At 43.5% G+C, this 24,655-nt stretch overlaps 3 protein-coding genes across 7 annotated transcripts in view; 2 read left to right on the top strand and 1 right to left on the bottom strand.

Annotated features, from left to right (window-relative positions):
- stox1 (storkhead box 1) overlaps window positions 1–7,037 on the top strand; it is a 40,881-nt gene extending 33,844 nt beyond the window's left edge. For both annotated transcript variants that reach the window (XM_084076599.1, XM_084076600.1), the window contains exons 2-4: window positions 876–1,028; window positions 2,252–4,931; window positions 6,436–7,037. In XM_084076599.1, coding sequence (XP_083932725.1) covers window positions 876–1,028; window positions 2,252–4,931; window positions 6,436–6,589 — 2,987 coding nt within the window. In that variant the 3' untranslated portion in view covers window positions 6,590–7,037. The remainder of the gene's footprint in view (window positions 1–875; window positions 1,029–2,251; window positions 4,932–6,435) is intronic.
- LOC311058421 (histone H3.2) overlaps window positions 1–24,655 on the bottom strand; it is a gene marked incomplete at its 3' end in the record, with an annotated part of 204,516 nt that overhangs the window by 138,492 nt on the left and 41,369 nt on the right. The gene's annotated exons all lie outside the window — the stretch shown is intronic.
- LOC311059093 (uncharacterized protein) lies at window positions 14,930–23,058 on the top strand. 4 transcript variants are annotated; one of them, XM_084076723.1, is made up of 2 exons: window positions 14,930–15,020; window positions 19,489–23,058. In XM_084076723.1, exon 2 carries the CDS (start codon window positions 19,617–19,619, stop codon window positions 21,246–21,248), a length of 1,632 nt encoding a protein of 543 aa, XP_083932849.1. In that variant the 5' UTR covers window positions 14,930–15,020; window positions 19,489–19,616; the 3' UTR covers window positions 21,249–23,058. The 4 variants fall into 4 exon arrangements, with proteins under 4 accessions (XP_083932849.1, XP_083932850.1, XP_083932847.1 ...); XM_084076724.1 differs by lacking the exon at window positions 14,930–15,020 and adding an exon at window positions 15,455–15,560; XM_084076721.1 differs by lacking the exon at window positions 14,930–15,020 and adding an exon at window positions 17,199–17,339.

Raw genomic sequence — 24,655 nt, 5'->3', positions numbered from 1 at the left:
ACTTGCATAAACGGACCACCCTGATCATGGCTTTAGAAGGTATAGGTAGAAGTGGAATATAAACTTCATGTCATTATGAATGTTTGCTCTGGCCAGATAAGAATAGTGCCCTATAGCCCAGGTGTGTTGGCATGCATTATTACAGCAGGCCCACCTGCCTCACATAGGAATTTGTGTCTACATGGTCGTTTTGGACTATGGTGAATTGGTGATGTCATTTGTAGAAATGCTCCCCCTACCACCCGTTTACCCCTAGACACAGTTTATCACTCAGCACTTAGATTTATTACTGGTGAAAGCTACGACACTCATTACTGTATCCTCTATGACAAAGTAGGCTGGTCTTCCCTCTCAGAGAGGAGAAATAGGCACTGGCACCAGTTTGTTTTTAAGGCCATGATTGATAGGAAATGACCACCATACATTACATTGCTGTTACATTGTACCAACAGCACTTACCAGACCACTGGCTATAGGCTTCACATGTTCAGTCTGAACTGGGAAGATCTACTGTCTGTTTTGATGCTCCAGTTTCATGGAATATTCTACAAGTCACGCTAAAGATTAATGCCACAATATCCTATATGGACAATTTAATAACCTGCTGCTCTCAACTCTCCCTACCTCACTATGTAACTGTTTTTAACTTACTAGTTAAAAGTTAAGTTCTGTGTGTGTGTGTGTGTGTGTGTGTGTGTGTGTGTGTGTGTGTGCGTGTGCGTGTGTGTGTGTGTGTATGCGTGCGTGCGTGCGGTGTGTGTGTGTGTGTGTGTGTGCGCGATCTCGACAGGATTGCAAATGAGGGCAAACCTCGGTGCGAGAATAAAGGTTAATCAATCAATCCAACGTGTGTGTGTGTGTGTGTATGTTTTTAGGTGACCTGTCCCCGGTGCAGATGTCCCCTGTCCCCCAGTCCCAGTTCATCCCTCTGGCTGAGGTGCTGTGCTCCGTCATCTCTGACATGAACTCCTCCCACGTCACCGTCACCCAGGAAGCACTCATCAACCACATGAGCAAAGCCCATCCAGGTAACATTTCAATGATATACAAGGGGGTCCGGGGAGTTACTAGAGGGGGGCCTTCAAATATTTGTGTGATTTGATTTTTTTTTACTTTAACCACTTTAACCCTAGCATCCCTTTTCTGAGAAGGACTTTGGCCAAAAATAGCAGATCTACAAGCTCTGCGAGGCGTTGTGAGCTTGTAGATCGGCTATTTTTGGCAAAGAAATACAGGTGTAGAGGGGGAGAAAAAGAGCAGACCAAGAAAAAAAAATCTGTTTTATCTGAAACACAATTTTATACAATATAGAGGGGGTCCCTGCTTCATCTCTCTCTCAGCTAGGGGGTCCTTTGCCTGGAAAACGTTGAAGACCCCTTATATACATCCATGCAGAACTATATTGTTGCTGTCGGGTGGAAACATCCACAATTTAGGAAATGAAAAAAAAAAAACTGTGTTCTAATTAATCCAATGTAGTTAATATGTTTTAGTTACAAGCTCGTGTTAATACTTTTCATTGGTTCAATATTTATAAAACCCACAGACAGACTGAACCACTTTGTATTGTTCTTATTGAACTTTTAATTAATCAATGAAAACTGGGAATTTTAGCTGTATAAATAGCAACATAAGTTTTTCAGAAAAAAGGATTCATAACAGTGGTTAGAACAGTGGTTCTCAAAGATAGCAGATATACAAGCTCGCAGCACGGCACAAAGTGACATGCTGTATATCTGCTATTTTTTAACATTTCTGAAAAATCTTGAAAGTGTTTGAATAATTTCTCTTCTGGGGGAGGGGGGTTGTTCCTGGCACAAAACATTTTCAGTTGGGGGTCCGTGGGCGAATACATACATTTTGGGGGTCCTCAGTTTGAGAACTACTGATTTAGAAGGCATTTGTAGAATTGGCCTCAGGTCTTAATGGGTTAAGGAAAATATTAAGGATTCCAGAAGACCTATTGGTTTCTTCCTTTTTTTGCACAATAACATGTCTTTTGATATGTATTGTTTACATTTTATTTATGTGCTAATAAACTAAACTAAACTAAACTTTCGCTTTAACTTTTTAAATAGTGAAAATAGCCGATCGACACAAACGTGGCAGGGTGTGTAGATCGGCCATTTTGGCTACTTCTGTGTGACACTGTAGTATGACGAAGGAGGGCATTCATTTATATGAAGAAGTTGAAATGTGTTGTGTCCTTGTAACCGTCTTCTTCTCATCTTGTCTTGTGTCTCCATCTCAGGGATGACCATTCCCACCCAGGACATCCTCTACAACGCTCTGGGCGCTCTGATCAAGGAGAGGAAGATCTACCACACCGGGGAGGGCTACTTCATCGTCACCCCGCAAACCTACTTCATCACCAACAGCGTGGTCCGAGAGAAGACCTGGTGGACATCCGCTTCGGGAGACGAGCCCCCCTCGCCTCCCCCCATCACCTACCTGCTGAGCAACGAGGCCTGCGTGGAGAGCCACGCCCAGACTCCCCTGGTGGCCCACTGCAAGTCCTGCAGCTGCTTCTCGCCTCCGCAGACGTCCGCTAACGTCGTCGCCGTGGCGGCCGCCGTCCCGCCGTCCTCTGTCCCAGACCAGCACTCCGTCTCGGTGTCCCTGAGCGAATGCACGGGCAAAAGCTTGAAATGGCCCAGACCCTCGGACCACAAACCCGCCGTGCAGCATCAGTCCACGTCCACGGCAGCCGACTACCAGGCTAGCGAGGTGAGCAAAACCACAGCCACGACCACCGCCGCGAGCCGCAAGGACAAAGACGGCAAGGATAAGCCGGGGAGGAAATTTGGCCTGAGTCTGTTCTGGAGGAACGGAACAAAGAAGGAAAAGCCAAAGAAAGAATACGCCTCGTTTTCGGGCCAGTTCCCCCCGGAGGAGTGGCCGGTGAGGGACGAGGACGACCTGAATAACTTGCCCCGTGACTTGGAGCACGCCATCATCAAGCGCATCAACCCTGAACTCACCGTGGACAACCTGACCCGCCACACGGTCCTCATGAAGAAGCTGGAGGAGAGAGGGGACAGGGCCGTGGAGCGGGTGGACCGGGTGCTGGAGAGGGGTCTGGATCGAGGGGACAGGGGAGTGGACAAGGGAATGTCCACTGAGATTCTCTCCAAACCCAGGCACCATCAGTCCTCCAGGGCGGGCGGCGCGGGAAGGAAGTCTGCCCACAAGGCCTCTCGCAGCAAGAGGAAGGCCCACTCCTCCAGGGAGAAGCAGCGAGAAAGGGAAAAGGAGAGGGAGCGCGTTAAGAGCAAGGGGGGGAACGACTACCCAGAGGAAGAGGACTTGATCCCCTCTCGCCTCAGACCAGAAATGCCTCTCGATGAGCCGGAGCATCTCGACGACGCTGGAGCCACGGACGGCAAGTGTCTCTACAAGAAACGTATCGACAACCCTTTCCACACCCTGCCCGTGAAAGAGCCGGCGCAGATCCCCGTTGCCACGGCTACCAACAGAGAACAGAGGAGACGGGAAGGGAAGGATGCCAAGGTGTCAGGGGCAGCGGGGAAGAAGGACCGAGCGGGGCATCGCTCCAAGTCGTGGGACCCGCATCGGGCTAGAGCCACGGTTGCCGAAGCGGAGCGTGCGGTGAAATCCCGCACGTCGGAGGACAGATACGACTGCCCTCGCGAGAGGGCGGACCTGACGTCCACTCAGCTCCACCGAGCCGAGCTCAGCAGGGAGCGGCTGTCAGACTACGGCTCGGCGTACCCCCAGAGCAGCACCCTGAGGATAGACGACAAGGTCCGACACCAGAGGGAGGCCAAGAGCTGGGAGATGGAGGGCAAACACAGGCCCTTACCGGAGCCCGACTTCAGGGCTGTAGCGGACCAAAGGCTTCACCTAGGTCAGACCTCGGAAGATGACCTCCCTGGCACGCGGCCGTACGATGAAAGCCTCCGCGGCCGCGCCGACGATCCAGCGACGAGCTACCCTTACGACCCGGCGTCACCCTGGCCTAAGCTGTCTCTGCAGCGGAAGCACACTCTCAGACAGGGGGAAGACGTCCACAGGCCTGACCTGCTCTCCTCACACCAGCAGGCCTGTAGCACCGCAGCCAGCCAGGAACAGCAAGGAACGGGAATCAGTATGGGCGTCAGAGACCTGGAAGAGGAGGTGGAGGAGGAGGAGGAGGAGCCCGCAGCCGATGTCGCCGTAACGATGACCGACACCGACGGCTTCTTAGAGGACGACAGGCTCTACCAGAAAGCAGACGACGACGATGATGAAGAGGACGATGACGCCTGCAGCTCCTTGTTCCTGAACGAGGAGGACATCGTAGACTCCACGGCGGCTTACCGAGCCCGCGTAGAACGCTACCACGAGCAGCAGTTCTTGGCCTACCGTGACCGTGGATCTGATATGCAATATCAAGAACCCCACAGTATCTATCATAATTGTCCCCCTCACTTGTCCTCCTCGCTCCTGACTCACGCGGACAGTGTAATCTCCCAGAAGGAGGCCTCTCTCAGCCCCGCCAGGCTCGGTGAGATCACCCACCACCACCCGAGGAACAACAGATCCCCGGGGACCCAGCGCGAGCCCAGCCCCCGGCGAGGAGCGCCGATCCAGGGGGGTAGACAAGACGCCAGCCCCGGCTCGGTGACCCAGACCAGCCTGGAGGCCGCCGAGGCCGCGGACAGCAGCATCTTCGACTACACCCCGACGAGCGAAGTGGAGTCGGACGCCGAGACCCTGCAGAAGTCCTTCGACGAGGGAGACGGGGAGTCCGCTCACTGGAGGTGCGGGGTGCAGGAGGCGAAGGAGGGAGGATTCGAGAGCCACGGGGAGAGAGGAGTCCCTCAGAGCCATGGAGCCGGTCTGGGCCTCCTCCCCACCGGAGCCAGAGGGGAGGGGGAGATGGGAGAGAGCCAGAGCATCACAGGAGACAGTGGGATAGACTCCCCTCGGTGAGTCTCTCTCTATACTGTTATACGTTCATATTTGCTGAAGTAGTTGATCTATGCTTCACTATAGCACGACTTGAGAGCAGAAACTGATTTTAACGATTGAAAATGTTCGTATTGTAATGTTGTGTTTACTTTATTTAATATAAAATAATATAGGCTACTAATAATTATGATAATATCACGGAGCAAGGCAGCCGGCCAACGAGGCTGGTGATATTTCAAATTCATTTTTTTATTTTTATTTTATTATTGCTGTGTTCGTGCAAGCCCGAGAATCTGGATAGAATCCTGTAGTGTGTGATGCCTTAGATTATCTGATAATATCTGATTTTATAAGATTATCCTGTAGTGTGTGATGCTACCAGATTTCATAATTGTTTAAGATTGAAAACATCCTGTAGTGTAAGGCCAGCTTAAGGGTCCATTTGGTTCCATTTGTACACTCTCAGAGTTACATACTGTACCTGGAAGGGTCCATTTGGAACCACCTCAGGGAACCCAGTGAGTGGGTTCGGTACTCGGTATTGACCGATACGTAAGTTATGGGTATCGGAATCGGTATCAGGAAGGAATTATTTTTGATGTCTGTGTGTGTGATCATGCGGCCTAGTCACTTCTTTTGGGCTTGTTTCTCTCACAGAATCTGGCAACAGGGTGAGGGACTCATCAGTTAGTCAGTCACACACAGCAGGCCTCTGGAGAAGGTTTTTAGACCGAGGTTAGTTAACCTCTCGGTTAGATGACGCTGATTGAACCCACTCCAGAAAAGCGGTGTTTTTCCCTTTAATGTAAATGGCAATAAAGCTGAACAAACACCTCGAGGCCAATTACAACATGCAGTGTTTTGACAGAGGGGAATGATTATGATAATTAGTGTAATTACTCTGCAGCCACTTATATTCTCATATTATAATGGAAGAGAAAAGAACAGTTTTGGCGTTGCTGTGTATTCATTTATCATTTATATACCCTCATTTGTTGGTATTATTATTACATGCATCTTTACAAAAACAGAAACTCTAAAACAACATGCACCCCCCCAACAACCAAAAAAAGAAAGAAAGAGAGAAAATAACAAAAAAGAAGAAAAAAATAAACGAACGGACAGAAATAACTAAGAAATGAGCACAAATGAGTTCAAACAGATCCCAAAGCCAAACGTGCCGTCTAACAAGGGCTGCAACAGCGGTCCACATGCAACCAATCCACATGCATGCATGTGTACCAAAGTTAATTAATTCAGAAGAGAGTACAAATGGTACCTAAAAAGCCTGATTTATACTTACAGTATACCATGATGGTGTCGTGGGCCTAAAATAGCCAAATCTACGTGCGATGCGTTGTGAGCTTGTAGATTTGCTTTTTTCGGTCCACAATGCCATTGTGCAACGGAGCATGGATTAAGCACGAGTGTCACTAAGGAGTTTTACTGTGCATCAAATTTTTCAAATATCAAAAATGAATGCAATCAAGTTGAACCTTTTGTGCTTGTTTTACTCTGTAGAACCCGCGTCAGCCTGGCCTCCAACAACACTGTGATTCTGGAGGGGCTGAAGAGACGGGGCTTCCTACAGAACTTGGAGAAGCTGCATTCCAAGGGCACCGCCATCCGACCACAGAGCTCTCTGCTACAGCTCACCCCTGTCATGAACGTATAGCGGGGGGGGGGGGGGGGGGGGGCCCGACCGGAGTCCCCTGCCGAAACTCTGTGGCTTCTAATGTAGCTCAATGAGCGGAGCCAAAAAACCAAGTGGCAGAACCTCTATTCAACCTCTGTTTACCGTCTGACTCATGGAACATGTCCAGAGCATGTGTGTGTGGAGGGGAGGGAGTTGGAACTTGGGTGCTTATCTTCAGACCTATTGTAATGGTAGTCTGTGTATAGATGTATAATTATCTTCTTTTTTGTCGTTGTAAATAACACTTTTTTAACTGGAATATCCTCAGATGTATCCTTTGATGGTGTCAAACGCATACAGTAGTTGTTCCCTAACTGTACATCGACTGTGACGGTGCCGTTTTTTTTCCCCTGTTTTTTTTTTCTCCCCCTTCTCTAAATTCCTATACGGCTTCAACGGCCGTGGTAACAAGATTCTGTCCGAGATTTGTCCATCTTTTCAGATAGTGATATACTCCAAATAAATCTGTGTATACATCAACAAATGTGTCTTTGCTGTCGTATGTTGATACCTGATAAACAACACTTTTCAAGCGGTCACATTGTCACCACTCACTGGTCATTCAACAAACAAAATGGTTAGGGTTACCTAACCCCTCTCAAAGTGGGGTCCGGGGACCCTCAGGGTTCCTTCAGGGGGGGTTCTAAATTAACCCTTACAGGTCTATAACTCTGAGATGGTAACAAATGGAACAAAATGGACCCATAAGGGTCCATTTAGTTCCATTTGTACAGAGTCTCAGAGTTATTGTATTTAACCAAGATATGACTACCATGCAGACATACTGTACCGTAGCCATTTGTTCTCATGTGTTTGTTACTTAGGCCTGTTTTTTCTTGACCACAATGTCAAAATGTAATCCAGATATAGCATGTTATTATTTAGACAGATGCTAGGTTCATTGTTCACCTGGTATCCTTTAGTTTCAATGTAAAGATAATGTTTTGATAGTACATTGTTGAGACTGATGCTAGGTTCTTTGTTTACCTGTGATCCTAGTTCACTGAGGCACTGCCGTGTCTCTCTGCATTCGATGTATGTGTTTACCTTGCTTATTGTAAGTGGCACTGGATAAGAGCGTCTGCTAAATGCCTCAATTGTGAATTGTAACCACTGAACAAAAACATTGGTGAGGCAGCCCAGACGTGGGGCTCCACACCTGGGAGGTTGATCAGTCCTGTTTGTTTTTGGTGGTGGTGGTGGTGTGGGGTTATGGTGACAGGGTGAAGACCGCAGGAAAATCAAGCCGGGAGCACCCACCTCTGCCGGGAAGCGAGGTCACAGCACTGGTTCTGGAGGAATGTGTGGCAAGGAGTGGTGGAAGAAGTACTTTTTTTTTGTACTTAAGTAAAAGAAGTAGTAGTAATATCACAATATAAAAGTAAGTGGACTGCATTTATATAGCGCTTTTCTCCAAAGCGCTTTACAATCTCCTTCACATTCACACACGGAGGCGGAGGAAACCATGCAAGGACCAACCTGCTCATCGGGAGCAATTAGGGGTTCAGTGTCTTGCTCAAGTACACCAGCTCTAGGGTAGCCCGGAATCAAACTGGGAACCTTCCGTTTCCCAAGCTGCCGCCCTACCTCCTGAGGCACTGCTGCCCCTGTAAAAGTAAAAGTACTCTGTTGCAAGTAAAAGTCCTGTGTTCAGATTTGACTTGAGTAAAGGTACAAAAGTATTGACATCCAAATATACTTAAAGTACCAAAGTAAAAGTACTCAGATTTTTCTAAATGTTTCTAAAATAGCAGACTAAAGTATTAAATAGGGCTCAAGTGGTTAATGTCTGTTTTGTAATATAATTTGAATCTGCAAAGTAACTAGTAACCAAAGTTTTCAAATAATTGTAGTAGTAAAAAGTACAAAATGTAGTGGAGTAGAAGTAGAAGTATTGAAAATTGGAAATACTCAAAGTAAAAATACAAAATAAAGTCAAAAGTAGCCTACTTGTACATGTACTTAGTTACTTTACACTGGGGGCAGGATTGTGAAAGGCACAGATAATGTTGTTTTACACCCATGTGGTCATTCCCAACATCTGCACATGAACACCATTGAGTTTCCCTGGGAGGAACCAGTCGAGTGGCGCGTGAGAGAATGTTTGTGGTTGCCTTGGGACTTGAATTGGCGAAGTTGCCCTCTAAGCTATATGTGTTTAACCCCACATTCAGCAAAAATGGCCAAACCACAAGTTTGCAAGCTTGTAGATCGGCTATTTTCGGCGAAGGCATTTAGTGTAGACCAGGGGTCTTCTAAAGTAGGGACTCCTTATATATTGTATAAAATATTTATTTTTTCATAGATTTCATAGGCAGCTTTCATAGACTTTTTTCACAGCACTATCATGTTGGATTCATGTTAATGTGCATTTCCAGACATTTAACCAATACTTAGTATACCTGACCTCTCACTCTGCTTGGCATTGTGTGCTTGTAGATCTGCTATTTTTGGCTAAAGTTCTCCTCAGAATAGGGATGCTTGGTTAAAGTGGTTAATGTAAAAATCACCAAAGATTTGGCGGACCCCCTGTAGTAACTCTGAGGACCCCGTAGGGGTCCCGGACCCCCTGTTGAAGACCCCTGGTGTAGACAGAGGGGGAGAAAAAGGCATGGCTCTAACATAAAGCCCTGGGGGACCCCGGTCAACTAAGTGTATAGGGTTTAAGTGGGTTTAACTCACTGCATCTCTGACAGCTGTTCTCTCTATCCTCTGCATGAAGGCCGTAAATAAATAACCTTTGCCTTAAACATAACAGGGCTTGAACACACAAGCTGAGCATCTTCAGCCCGTGCTGTACACCTTGAACCTCAGACTCTGTCGTCCTGTGTTGTGCATGTTGACTTTGACCTGAAGAGTATAGGGCCATGGGATTGGAACACATAAACTTCCTTGGCCAGTTCTGAAGGCCAGCCCATATCTGCCTTGTCATAAGTGTGATGTGAGTGTGAACATTAATTCAATTCAAAGGGCTTTATTGGCTTGAGAAAACATACCTTAGCATTGCCGAAGCAAAAGTGGAACAATACAATCAAAACTAAATAATGTATGTACAATTAAAAGGGAATAGAACTGATGTACACTACGCAGAGCTGTTACATTGCAACTGAGGGAAATCTAACTTAAGACCATAAGAATTGTGCATTTGCTGTCAGGAATAGTTAGCCTATATATCCACATAGGAAAGGTCAGCTTGGGATAAGCTTTTGCAAAGTTGTGCACAAGTAGCAGCTGTTTTTCAAAAGTGTTTAAAGGTAATTGCTCTGTTTGCATGTACAGTGTTTCTACACTCACTGTAGCCTTTCTGTTTACTTTCTGTGCATGCTTGGTAAACAAACAGTGATAAAAGTCTAAATAGGATATTCAGATCATCTCGAGGAAAGAGCAATGTTGTGACAGGGTTCATCCATGCTCATCATGTTGATTGTTAACAATACATCAAAACGCCATCACACAATTCCAAACAGCACAGCACAGATGTTACCTGTTTTATCAAACGCCAGTACAATCCCTCTGTCTCCACAGGCCTCACAGACGGTGCCTGAGACGGTGCCTTTTTCAGGATCCAGTCAGCACAGGTGCATCATTGCAAGTCCTGATAGCCTCTCATTGTCCATGCTCGATCGTTGCCAGGTCTTCAGCCGCCTCAATGCAGAGAACGACCTCTCACATGAACAGGTCATCACTGGTAGTGTGAGGTAGATGGAGAGGATACAGCGGATTGTTGGAGTAGTATTGCATGCCTCTGTGATTCAATGTTTCTTTTGCTGTTGATGCCAGCGTTGGTTATCTGGCCATATCATATGTTTAACCTGGCTGGATCAAATTTGTGGAAAGATATAGACTATTTGACTGACTTCAGTTCTCTCTCCTCTCCTCTCTCCTCCAGTCATTTGTCCAGTCATGTCTCCTCCAGTATCATGCTGCTTATCTGGTTTCTCTCTCTTTTACTCTTGTCTCCCCTTCTCTCATTCTCTTTTTTTTCACTGCCTGTCCCTTTCTCCACGACTCCTCACTTTTCTCTCCTGCTAAAAGTGTATTAAAAATAATTTAGTCAAACTATATAGACCTACAACTCCTTTAGTTCATCATTGTGTTTGAGTTTTGAATGATGGACATGTGTCTCAAGCAGTAGTAGGCTATATAAACAAAAGCATCGATACAGTAATAATATTTATACACAATAATACTATGTTAAATGTGTGTTTGTTGTTATATTGAGCCTATAGGTTCCGTTGTAATAACCAAGGAACATATGTGGTCTGTGGAACAGCAAGAGAAGGAAGTGCAGCATGGATCCAATGGCTCACACATCATCAGTTGCTCTTTAGTTGAACCGGTAGATGTATGAAGTTCTGTTTAAGATGTTTGCCTGTCTGATGGCACGCCAGTGTAGCTCACCACACACCCTTTGGGATTGGGAACAAGAATATCATTTAACTTTCAAGCGATTCAAACCAAAAGTAAAAGTACTAAATATTTGAAAATAGCCGATCTACAAGCTCACAACACGTAGCGATGCGACGTGTTGTGAGCTTGTAGATCGGCTATTTTCAAATAGCTTATGTATAAAACAGGGCTAAAGTGGTTAATGTGTGTTTCATTATATCATAATTTATATCTGCAAAGTAACTAGTAACTTAGGTTTTCAAATAAATGTAGTGGAGTAAAAGTACAATATTTGCCTCTGAGATGTAGTGGAGTAGAAGTAAAAGTATTGGAAATTGGAAATACTCAAGTAAAGTACAAATACCTCAAAATTGTACTTAAGTAAATGTACTTAGTTACTTTCCACCACTGCAAATGTTGTATCATGGTAGAAAAGCACGAATTATGAATGATCAGTGTGCAGTACCTGTGTCCAGTTATTTTTTTTTATTCTAGGCAGAAAGCGCCATCTAGCGGCCTCGATCATAGACAGTTGTTTGTTGACATAATCACGTGTTGAGCAAAGATGTTTGCAGTAAAGGCAAGATCACCCACTTCACTATCCACACGCACAAGCCGGTGATCAAGTCCGTATCTTGGCGTTGTACAATATCTTTACCGTGCCAAAGTAAAGTTATTTATACACCTCTTTAAAAAAAATACCAGGGTCCAGAAACGCGTGTCCTCAGTGCGGTTACGGCCATCAGCACATTTTGACAACATGATAGTTTGGTCTATTTTAGTTTAACACTGTATGGACTTACTGGACTGGAATATAACGGTTATAACCTCATTCTGGCGGCATAATAATAGGCCATGTGCTATTTTTCAACAACATAGTAGGCCTAATTTTGACGACAGCATGGATTATTTCTAATTATATTGCTTCATGTCATATTCTTTGGCAACTTCAACTTGTACATGGCTTATTTCTGATTCTGCTTTCACAAATCTTATGGCCAACGGTGACACCATGTGGACATTTTGAGGAATAAATCATAAGTGGGTTGAGTAGTTTCTAGTCCCAAATGCCATAAAACTCGCTTGTTGCTACTCTACTGTACTAAAAAAAAAAACATTTGTATTTAATGGATTTCCTTTATTTAAGATGTACTGAATGATGCACTTGATGTGATATTGCCCCCAAAATAAAATAAACACTGCAAAATATAAGGCCCTGTAAGAACACATTTAGTATAGTAGGCTAATGATTCATCAACCAGTTCATGACTTGAAACTGAGCTGTAAAAAATGATTAAAAGACAGATAGACAGAAAGACAGACCAGTTTTTTTAGTAAATCGACTGTCTGACCCTAGCCATCTGCACTTGGTCAGATAGGGTGAAGATTATATATTTTCTATTTAAATATAGGTATAAGAATCTATCAACAGTAAATATGAACATACATCTATCGCCTGTGAATGATTACGTACAGAGTACAGACTATCGACAGTGGGTAGATGTGAGACTAATATATTTACAGTGTCAGCCGGCTTACAGCAGTGGGCATTATGTACTGGTCTATCAACATGGATATAAAGAGTAAATATACAATATATCAACAGTGAAACATTTACACCAGTTATCCTTAACGGCTATGGTTCTGTAGTGCAGTGGTTCTGTGTGGGGGTTCATGAACTTTATTGGGGGTCCCCCAATAAAGGGCTAAATGAATTAATATAGCATCATATTAACTTGAACCATATATAAGCTATTTAAAAATCTACAAGCTGTGAAAATCTGTGTCACAATGCAACACGTTGTGATTAAATGTGAACACATTTCAGAAGGCGTTAATTTAGGGGTCCTTGATATGAAAAAAGTGAGAGGACCACAGATGTGGTGTAGCTGCATTAAAGGATGTGAATCATTGGCTTCTTTTAAAACTGACTTGAAAAAGCATCTGTTAGAAAACTAAAAGTGGAGATGGAGATAGATATTATTATTAATAATAATAATATCTTACTTATTGTAAGTCGCTTTTATCCAAAGCGACTTACAATAAGTGCATTCAATATAGGTAGGGAACGAAACTACTAATCACCAGAAGTCTTGAGTGCATTTCCTGCAAAAACAAGCAACCAAGAGTATACCTAGCGCTAAGGTAAAAGTGCAATATATCAGCTACTTTCTTAAACAAGAAATACATATTAAATGAGGGGTGTCGCTGTTTTTCCTTCTTCTCTTCTGTAAATATAGCTATTTGTATTTGTTGATTAAATGTATGAATGTGTTAATTCTATGGCCTGTTGGTGAACTGAATACATAGGACCACAATGGAAACAAGTCCCTGGGACATTTTTGTGGTATCCTTTTAGCCTATATGTTGTACTGTACCTCCATGCTGTTTACATTTTTGACTAATAAAGTATTCAATCAATCAATCAATCAAAGTAGTCCAAGTGCACATGTGCAGCCAATTTCTGTTTATCCCCGAAAGGACTGGACAGCACAGGTTTTGCAGCAATATGTATAGCAATTGTAGAAGTATTGGGCCTTAAATGTTATTATAAAATATTATATGTATTTGGCCCCTGATTTCTAAAATAAATGTAAATATAAAATCAAATAAATGTTTTAAGTAAATGGTGCCTAGAAATGTTGGCGTTCCAGGGTGTTCCAAGGTGTTCCAGGGTGTCCCCATGCTAAATGATTGATAGTAGACCAAATGGACCCATATACAGGTCTGTAACACTGAGAGTGTACAAATGGAACCTAGTGACCCATACAGGTCTGAGGCCTATAACGTGTAATACTCAGTGTTATGTACAAATGGAACCAAATGGACCCAATGGAACCAAATCAACCCATACAGGTGTAGCTCTGCAGTGTAGGCTACACATGGTACCAAATGGCCCTAATGAACACCAAACTGTACAAATTACAAAGTTTGAGAACCCTTGGATAGTACCAGCCAGGGGGCTGCTAAAGAGAGCACTAAATAAGTCTAAACAATGAACATTTTCTGTGGTATTACGGCCTTGTATGCTGAAATGTTTTTAACTTTTCAGTTAGTTTAGTATTGTTATGTATTGTTTTTTTTATTTCTGTGTATTATGGAGTACCCCCCAACCCAACCTTTTCCACATTGTATTTGTACATCCTTAAAGTTGTGACAACAAACAACTTAAATCTTGAATCTTGAGATAGGGTGACCCCCCCCCCCCCTGCTGTAGGCGGCGGTAGCGAGTATTGTGCGAATGACAACGATTCACTTAAAGTACCGGCGCGCTGGCTCCATCGTTGGCGCCAGATGAGCTGTGGGCGCGAGAGAGAGCAGTGTTGCCATGTCCACTTATTATAAGCGACTTTGGGCTTGTTTTTCTGGTAAGTTGCGGGTTGCGTTTTTTTGGGGGGCTTGTCTCTAAAGTGGTTGCTTATTTGGGCGTGTTTCCTAATGTGGTTTAAACTAGTGGTTCTCAAACATTTTCATGTCTAGTTATTCTGTAATTGTCTGTTGACCCCCATCTGAAAATATATGACTGCTACTGGTCTTACCTGCCTCATGTCGCCAGCTGACAATCAGTAGATAATGGATCATTTAGATAGATTTTTTTATGTCATGCCAGGGACCGTCACCTCCATACAAGATTTGTGTTAAATGTTTAAAAAATATTCTACTTTAAAAAAAAAAAAATCGTCAAGATTTTTTGTTGTTGTTGAAAATAGCCGATCTACAACGCGTTGCATCGCGCGTTGTGAGCTTGTAGATCGTCTATTTTCAAATAGCCAATTATGTTTTAAGGGCGAGGGGCTCGCTTCTTTTGGGCTTGTTTTCATAGACCTAGTTGCGCATTTCTCTCACAAAACCTGGCAACACTAAGAGGGAGAGAGATCTAGAAAGGAAGAGAGAGAGAGACACCCCCAGAGAAAGAGAGACCCAGACGGAGAAGAAGAGAGAGCGAGACTGTCTTCCACTGAGACGCAATGCAGCGTTGCCATATCGGCTTATTATAAGCGACTTTGGGCTTGTTTTTCTGGTAAGTTGTTGCGGGTTGCGTTTTTTTTTGTCTTGTTTCTAAAGTTTGCTTATTTAAGCTTGATTCCAAATGTTTAAATCATTATTTAAACCAGTGGTTCTCAAATATTTTCAGGAAAATATTTTGTGTCACAGGGAGAATTTGTGTTGTTAGAATGTTTCCACAAAAAAAAAATCTAAATATTCCACATTTTATTGACAGTTTTTTGAAAATAGCAGATCTACAAGGTCACGTTGTGAGCTTGTAGATCACGTTGTTAGTTTGTAGATCGGCTATTTTCAAATAGCCCGCTGCATATAGGTTTAAAAGTGCACATGTGGCCTAAGAAGTTGCTTATGTTGGGCTTGTTTCTCGAGACCTGGTTGCTTGTTTCTCTCACAAAATATGACAACACTGCATCCAAGCAGCCACAATCCAGACTGACTGAGCTCTCATCTCACTCACTCCTCGGAGTCACAAAGCAAGCGCCCAAAGCGATTTATTTTTGTTTTAATAACCACCAACAATCAAAGTACTCACTTCTTGGGGAAAAAATACAAGGTGGGTGTGTAGATCTGCATAAATACACTTTAGTCTGTTGATTTAACAACACAAGTAGCCTTGGATCAAGACTATCATATATGTATTTGATCGAGTCTGACTTTTTTTACTTTCGTATTTAATGTCAAAATCAATCAAATACATCTATGATAGTCTTGGTCCAAGGCTATAACACTAGATGATTTTTTTTTTAAACTATTTTTTTAAAGGAACGGATTATGAGTTTGAAGTTGAACATGAACGTTACGTAGCGACTAAAAGCCAACTTCGTATGTTATTGTAACTTTTTGTTGATGCTGCTGAAATATAACTCTTGGTCACTTGGATGTCAACGCATGTTCATATGAAACGTTGCGGGTTTTGTGTCCATCGTTCCAACATTTTTGACAATAAGATAACTTTTTATTTAAGAAGAAAGGGGCAGTGATCGGGAGGAGAACCCACCCCGGCCGCCGCGGCCCTTGGAGGACAGATAGGGATGAGAAGAATCTGCTGTCAAACTAAATTAAAATAGCAATATGTATGGTTTATATTGCTTGTTGTTTAGAGATTGATCTCGTTGTTGATCAGGAACCACATTGATCATCATCGCATCTAATCTTGGATATGACTGAAGGAAAGGTCTTGTTTGTTTCCAAGTGTTTTCAGAACGTTTTCTTTAACACAAAGCTCCACGTCTGTGATCATCCACCCATGTATGACGCCAGAGTGGTGGAGAACGTGACGTCGACATTTTCCCCGGTTGACAATCGCGTCATTTTTTTGTGTATTCGTAACGCAGTATCTCAATACGGGGAGTTATAGCTTCTTTAGCCCCGGCGGGTGTAGATACAGTGTTGCCATGTCAGCTTCTTATAAGCGAATTTGAGCTTGTTTTTATGTAAGGTTGCTTGTAAATATTGGTGGTTGCGGTTTTTTTTTTTGGGGGGGGGGCTTGTTTCTAAAGTGTAGTTGCTTATTTCGGCTTGCTTCCATTTACAAAATATATATATTATTGTGTAAACCAGTGGTTCTCAAATATTTCGTTCTCAAATATTATGTCATGGACCCCCAAATTAATTATGTATTTGTCCTTAAACCCCATCTGAAACTATTTTGTGCCAGGGGCCCCGCATACCAGATTTGTGCTGTTAGAATGTTTCAAAAAGCTTTCAAATATTCCACATTGTATTTATTTAAAATAGCAGATCTACAAGTTCACAACGCCTCGATCTCGTTGTGAGCTTGTAGATCTGCTATTTTCAAATATATGTCTAAAGTGCTCATGCGACCTAAGTTGCTTCTTTGGGCAAAGTAAAGTATAAATGATTAGAACATTAGAACATTAAAATTAATTAAAATCTCATTTTTTTTTTTACAATTGCTACAAAACCTGTATATCCAGTCATTTTGGGGGATATCATACACATTACTTATGTTTACATGAATTATGATAAATAAATAAAAATACAATTTGGACAAAATAGACAATTTTACATTGAGGTGCCCAGATATCCCTAGTGCCCAGTGCCCACCTATCCTGTATCCAAGTGCATGTGACCCAAGTTGCTTCTCTTTAGCTTGTTTTCATAGACCCTGGTTGCTTATTTCTCTCGCAATATCTGGCAACGCCGTGTAGCTATAGCTGTTTGCCTTGGCTAGTTAGCTTGCGCTGGTGGCTAGTTAGCATTAGCCAGCGGGCCTTCAGTGTTGTTCTGCTGCTGCTTTAGGACGCTTGTGTCGCATTGAAGCTCGTCGCTCCTCTCCTCCGTCAAACAACCCTCTCTTCGTCTATAAAACGTAAGCGTTGTTAATATTCTAAGGTTTGACTTGCTGCTAATGTACCGTGTTTTACTGTTTCACGTCGTTTCGTGCCGTTTGTCGTTGTGCAAAGCGGTGGCTGTGTTCTCGTTCCCGGGCTTTTGGGGTGAACGAACGTCGTCTTCAACGTTAGCCATCTTTGTTTTTTACTGCTAGTAGCAGCAGCAAGAGGCTTAGAGGAGCTTAAATGTTGGGAGCCTGTGTTGAAAGCTGTAGCGGGATAATTTGTCCATTTTCTAGATCAATCTCAGCCGAGGTTAGTGTGTGCATTTGTTTACATGACGGCCAGGAATACATTTTGTTGCAGCAGTTTCAAAGCTTTAATGTTAATGATGTTTTTTTTTTTAATCGAGCTAAAAAAAAAAGGTGGTCCCGAGACGAAGAAGAACGTCTGCACTGAACTAGCCGTAGCTTAGCGGTTCTTCTCCCACCGATAACCCGTTATATTCTACATATTATGTGGTCTGGATTACTTTTTGTTTACCGTTTGACTCGGGGCTTTATTTACTTTGTTAAATAACTAGTGGTCTCGGGTTGGCTCCTCGAGCATAAGGGCGGAAGCTAACGGTGCTAACGTTAGCATGCTGAGCTTCGCCCGGCAGCCATCTTAGGTTGACATCATGTCATGTTGGCTCTGCTAGCCGCTGCTGCTGGAGGAAGGGACAAGATGGCCCGTTTTTAACGCCGCTGCGCACGTTTCCCTGCCTCCCTTCCGCGTTGCCCCGTCGTGTATTAAATGTGTCAAAACCGGGAGGCCCAACTTTATGGATCGTTCTCATCTGTTGGATCGTCGTTACGTTGATCGCGTTAAGCTGCTAGTTGCATGCTAAACGAAGCTAGTTAGCGTGGCTAAATGAGCCAAACGCATTAGCGGCTAACACAATGCTGTTGTGTCTGTGTTAACCAGTTTCCCCCCCCAGTCCACCACCACAGTCTGCTAACTAGCGGCTATGAGGCTATTTGTAGCTGTTACGGTGCTACTAGCCGTCATCAAACTGATTAGTGCTGGTGTTTACGGTTTTACGTGTGTTACGATGTAGTTCGTAATTCTTTAAAACGACCAACACCCCTCTTGTTCTTAGACATGCATCCGTTTGCATTGTGTTCGCCACCCGGTGCCCTGCCACGTGTTTGTGCATTTAGGAGGCAGGTTCAGGTCGCCCACATCAGTCCTTAGCTGGTCCACTGATGCTCCTCTTGTGCGCTACGTTGGCTAGCGAAGTGATCACGTAGCTTTGCTAGGTTGGCATGTTAAGCTATCAGCCTGGCATTGGACCACACAGAGACAGCCATATATTTATCATGTGTATTATGTCATCCACATTAATTATGTGATCGTGAGGTATCCATCTGCGTGGACATGAGCTATTTGTTTTATCATTTTGTCATGAAGTCTTTTTTTCTTTCTCCTTTTCCTTTTTTACATTTTGCGCGTCTTTCAAAGACAACACCGTATGGGCAGGTTTTCTCAGTGCGTGCATGGCTATTGGCTGCAGTAAATGGGCACTTTTAGTAAAAACAACAATTTATTTTACTAAAATGTATATGTCATCCTGTTGTGATCCCTGTCTTTGTAGTGTTAGTGATGTATCAAACAAAATGTTAATTGTGAATTGTGGTGTAGGCTATAATTGGGTGTGTCATGTCTTTCTGGTTGAGTTTGAGAGCTCAGATTTACATTGCATAATGTTCACCCCATTCCATAGCAGTGTGGGACTTTATATTTGGTTGTATCAGTGTTTTCTACAAATATTTATATTTAGCAGCATTGACAACATTACATTGCATCTTTGTCCCTGATTAAACCTGTATTTTTGCACAAATTCAGAAACGGTATATCATACCTAGTTCATATTTGTACACTTACCGCATGCATAGACAATTGGCGACTTAGAATAAGCAAGGCGCCGTAATTATATAAATAGAATGCAGAGAGTCAGTGTATTGCATGGATCCCAGGTATACCAAGAACCTAGCATCAGTCTAAATAATATACTATTGTAATTACAATCTGTACATTGAAACTATAGGATACCAGGTAAATAACGAATAATGAATGAAATACTGTTTTGCATATTGTCATGTACACCCACACCCATTTTGTCTTTTTTTCCCCCTCCTTTTGCAGGTCGCTTGCTGACAAAGGCACAAGTGCTCCAGAGAGTGCAGCTGAGCAGAGAGCTGTAGAACCCGATTCCTTTTAAAAAGTTAGCATCCGGCCTGAAAACGGAGGTCGTAGGGCTGGAGTGTGTGCTCATGGCCGAGTCGGAGACTGAATGTGACACTCCGGGCCTTGACACACTTGGGTCGGAGTGTGTCATTGCCCACAGTCAGGTCGACCTTCACTATGGAGCAGAAACTGAGATTATGACAGAAGAAAAAGGCAGATTAGAGTTGGAGATACACAGCTCTGATCTGGCTAAGATCCAGGGGCTTGGGCCAGAGCTGGGTACTGTACACTGCGTTGAGGCCATCGTTGCAGAGTCCGACCATGATTACACCAAGGTGGACCATACGGAGATGCATTGCTTCACAACTGCCGAGATAAAGACATCGTCGCACGAGGCTCTACTGGGCGAGGTGCTGTTGAAGGCAGATGGTGAGCACATGGTCAAAGTGGAGTCTGACCACGGAGGGGAGCTGACCGTGGAGTCTGAGAATGGCGTGATCATACACGAGGCCCACGGCCTCCAGTGCAACGAGTGCGGGGAGATCTTTGGCAGCATTGCGGATCTCCACCAGCACTTTGAGATCCACAAAGACCTCAACCCTTACATATGTGTCCACTGCGGTGAGAGCTTTGCGGTGGAGGCGAGCCTCAAGCAGCATATGAAGATCCACATGAAAGAAAAGCCCTACGTCCCCACTGGAGTTGAGATGGTCGGCAAATGTTCCTCTGTTATGGACGCCTTTGGTCTCAAGTCTCACCAGATGATCCACTTGCCGGAGAAGCCCCACAGGTGCTCGGAGTGCGGCAAGAGCTTTGCGGCCGCCATCACCCTAAGAGAGCATATGAAGTTGCATTCGGAGGACAAGCCCTACAAGTGTACCCAGTGTAGGAAGAGCTTCGTTCGCAGGAGGCATCTGAAAAAGCACCAGGAGCTCCATGCACGCGAGAAGCCCTACACCTGCGGCCAGTGTGGAAAAGGGTTCGCCACGGCTTCCAACCTGAAACAGCACCAGAAGACTCACGCCGGAGCAACCAGCGACAAGCCCCACCAGTGCCCACAGTGTGGGAAGTGCTTTGCTGCTGCCGCCACCTTGCGGGAGCACCAGAGGATCCACTCCGGGGAGAAGCCTTACAAATGTAACCAGTGCAGGAAGAGTTTTGTCCGCAAGCGCCACCTGAAAAAGCACCAGCTGGTCCACTCTGGAGGGAAGCCCTACAGGTGCTCTCAGTGTGACAAAGGCTTCAACCACTCATCCTCCCTCTCTCGACACCACAAGACCCACCTGCAGAACATGTACCCGGCGCCGAACCAGCCCACGAAGGGCTTCTACAAACGGGGGGTGCATCAGGGAGAGAAACCCTACATGTGCAACCACTGCGAAAAGGGCTTCAATCATTCCTCTTCCCTGTCTCGCCACCAAAGAGTCCACTCCGACGCCAAGGCTTACACATGCGGCCGCTGCGGGAAGAGATTCACGCACTCCTCGTCCCTTGCCAGACATCAGAGGGTTCACATGGAGGAGAATAAGCAGCAGCAACAACAACAGCAGCAGCAGCAGTTCAACCCCATGCCCCCACAGAAGGTGTTCCTTCCCACACCCGTCAAGCGCCAGTCAGTCATGGCCTCAGATAAGCCCTACAGGTGCTCCCAGTGTGGTAAAGGCTTCAACCATTCATCTTCCCTTTCCAGGCATCATAGGATTCACATAGATCAGTGAGACCCGTTGGCCATATTCCTACCCCCATCCCACACCTGCGCGCGTACACCATTTCTGTTTCACAAAGTTCCAGCTTTGATTATAGTCACGGCAAACATCAGGACAACCCACAGGTAGTAGTGGTTATAGGCCAACACATTGCAACATTCTAAATAGATGACTTAACAACAATTGGACACTGTCTCCTTCTTTAAGAGGAGGAGGCCTGACCCGTAGAACTGTTTGGCCTGTTCATAGCCAGATCCGTTTGTTGGTTGACACATACCCAGGACATTCTGCTCAGTTTGAAGAGGTTGTGACAATAGATGTGTATGAACCTGTACACTTGTTTGTGGATTGTACCTAACTTGCTCTAGGACCTCTTTTGGACGCTTTTAAAAATGTTATTTGATAATCTAGATGATAAAATGTTGCCCAATTACAAGAAGAAGAAAAAAAGAGAAACTTTCCCTCCCTGGGTATTCTTTATGAATTTGAATCCAGTTAATGTGGCGCTGGTTATGCAGATGGTGATCAAGAGGTTATATTATGTTGATTTGATTAAATCAGCTATGTCTTCTCGGCCCAAAATCCATGTAAAGCAGATTAAAAAAAAAGATCTTATGTAAATACTGAATTTTTCTTTTCATTTTTTACGTGTATAGTTGACTAGTGTGCTGTTCTGTTCCAAAAGATTACATTTTTGATGGTAAGATCTGTCTCCACCCTTATACATTTTGTTTTCTGTTAAGAATTTTAAGTTTTGTTTTTTGTTTCAAGACCTTTTCAGGACATGTTGCAGTGGCTCTCATACAGACAGATCTAGGATTTGGGCTCCACCAGCTTCTATATTTATCGGGTTGTTTTTGGTATGTCTACGATGGGTTGGCACTGCTGAATAGGCTGTATATAGAGAAAATACTGGCCCAGACCATGATTATGTCATGGGATGCGATTACGTCGTAAATAAAGATCCTGGGTAGCATATTCCAACAATGACCTGTGTCCTAATTATTTACTGACCGTTTCCCTCTTGTTTTACAGCACCAGATGTACATTAAATGCAATGATGCCACTTTTATTGCTTTGGAGACTAATTCAATTACCTATGTATAAAATATAGTTGACTTGTATTCGTGTCCTACAAAATATCATTACTTGGACAAACGGATCAGTTGTGCATACTAATAATACAATAAAAAAAAACTACAGGAGAAAAGCTTGCTTTTACAGGACTTTCAGAATGTTTTTCTGGATTCCATGGGATTGCGCTCCATTTACTGTTGTGTGTAAAATATCTTTTACAAACGGATGTATTTTTTTAGATATGGTTTGGGTCATATGAAAGGGAATGAGAGAACTGCTATGGGAGTGAATATTATGGTGAGCAATATGTTCATTTTCTTTGGATAACAATTGTACTTCAGACTGTAGCATATAGGTTTCTTCCTTGTGTTAGATAGGTGCCTTACTGCATGCTATGTAGAGATGTATGCTGAGCTATTTGGGGGGGCAAACAAGAAAAGGGTTAAGATTTTCACCAGTCCTTTGTTCTTACCCATACTAACTTACCCCGCATTTTAATTTGAAGTCACTGATAACTATTACTTTATTGCTTTTATGTATACTACCATATGTTTTCACTGTTACAACCATTATTGTCTTTGATTTATTTTATTTTATTCCCCCAATATTTGTCAATGGCCTCATTGTAGAGAATAATGTATAATTCATCCATATAGGCTTCTCTCCTCCGGGCAAACCTTGTAACATCTCTTCCCAACTGCTGAGTGGCACATATATGGATAAATAAAAAAAAGAATTGACTCTCCCTTGGTGTTTTGTACTGAATTTGATTTTTATGCATGTTTAAATTATTCCATAGTGAACAAACAAAGCATTGAAACCTTTGCTTCAAAATTACTTATGTATCTAGTTGGATAAATACATTGGCGTACACCAGGCATTGTAAGAGTTTGTGTGTTGTGAATGACTATAGATAGACCATAATGGTGTTGGAATTGTACACTTGTATGAAAATTGCAAAAGAAGTATGTCGACTAGTATTGTAAACTTGTGCGGACATCTGTATTTCTCAACATGTCCACATGGTGTCGCTGTTGGCCATAAGAATTATGAAACCAGATGTTCACCGTCTCTAGCAGAGAATCAGGATATATCCTAGCTCCGACGGAACCTCTCCCTCCGCTGTATAGCTCCGAGATGAGGTTCCTCGTTAGTTACTGCCGTCTGTTTTCGAAATGGTCGCACGTCTTCCACTTTACATGTTTCTTACCCCTTTCTGCATATCGTATCCAAAAAGTAAAGCATTTCCGCCACTCTCAGATGTTTTAAGTTTTAACGCGCCATAAAAGCTATCCAACGGGTTGAAGAAAGTATTTAATTTGCCTCGGTTTTCATCCGGTTACATGGTTTTTAAGACATTGCGCAAGAGTTGCGCCCGTAGAGATAACATTACTGGTTACCCTACTGGTCAAATGTTGAATTGCATCTTCTAATGCAAAATATTATGGAACTGGATGAAAACCTCATTGTAGAGAATAATGTATAATTCATCCATATAGGCTTCTCTCCTCCGGGCAAACCTTGTAACATCTCTTCCCAACTGCTGAGTGGCACATATATGGATAAATAAAAAAAAGAATTGACTCTCCCTTGGTGTTTTGTACTGAATTTGATTTTTATGCATGTTTAAATTATTCCATAGTGAACAAACAAAGCATTGAAACCTTTGCTTCAAAATTACTTATGTATCTAGTTGGATAAATACATTGGCGTACACCAGGCATTGTAAGAGTTTGTGTGTTGTGAATGACTATAGATAGACCATAATGGTGTTGGAATTGTACAGTTGTATGAAAATTGCAAAAGAAGTATGTCGACTAGTATTGTAAACTTGTGCGGACATCTGTATTTCTCAACATGTCCACATGGTGTCGCTGTTGGCCATAAGAATTATGAAACCAGATGTTCACCGTCTCTAGCAGAGAATCAGGATATATCCTAGCTCCGACGGAACCTCTCCCTCCGCTGTATAGCTCCGAGATGAGGTTCCTCGTTAGTTACTGCCGTCTGTTTTCGAAATGGTCGCACGTCTTCCACTTTACATGTTTCTTACCCCTTTCTGCATATCGTATCCAAAAAGTAAAGCATTTCCGCCACTCTCAGATGTTTTAAGTTTTAACGCGCCATAAAAGCTATCCAACGGGTTGAAGAAAGTATTTAATTTGCCTCGGTTTTCATCCGGTTACATGGTTTTTAAGACATTGCGCAAGAGTTGCGCCCGTAGAGATAACATTACTGGTTACCCTACTGGTCAAATGTTGAATTGCATCTTCTAATGCAAAATATTATGGAACTGGATGAAAACCGAGGCAAAGTAAATACTTTCTTCAACCCGTTGGATA

The sequence above is a fragment of the Gymnoscopelus microlampas genome (assembly GCF_963454915.1).
Source record: "Gymnoscopelus microlampas genome assembly, chromosome: 13".
Classification (NCBI taxonomy): Eukaryota; Metazoa; Chordata; class Actinopteri; order Myctophiformes; family Myctophidae; genus Gymnoscopelus; species Gymnoscopelus microlampas.
The sequence above is the reverse complement of the archived record's forward strand: the minus strand, read 5'-3'. Positions and strand labels throughout refer to the sequence as shown.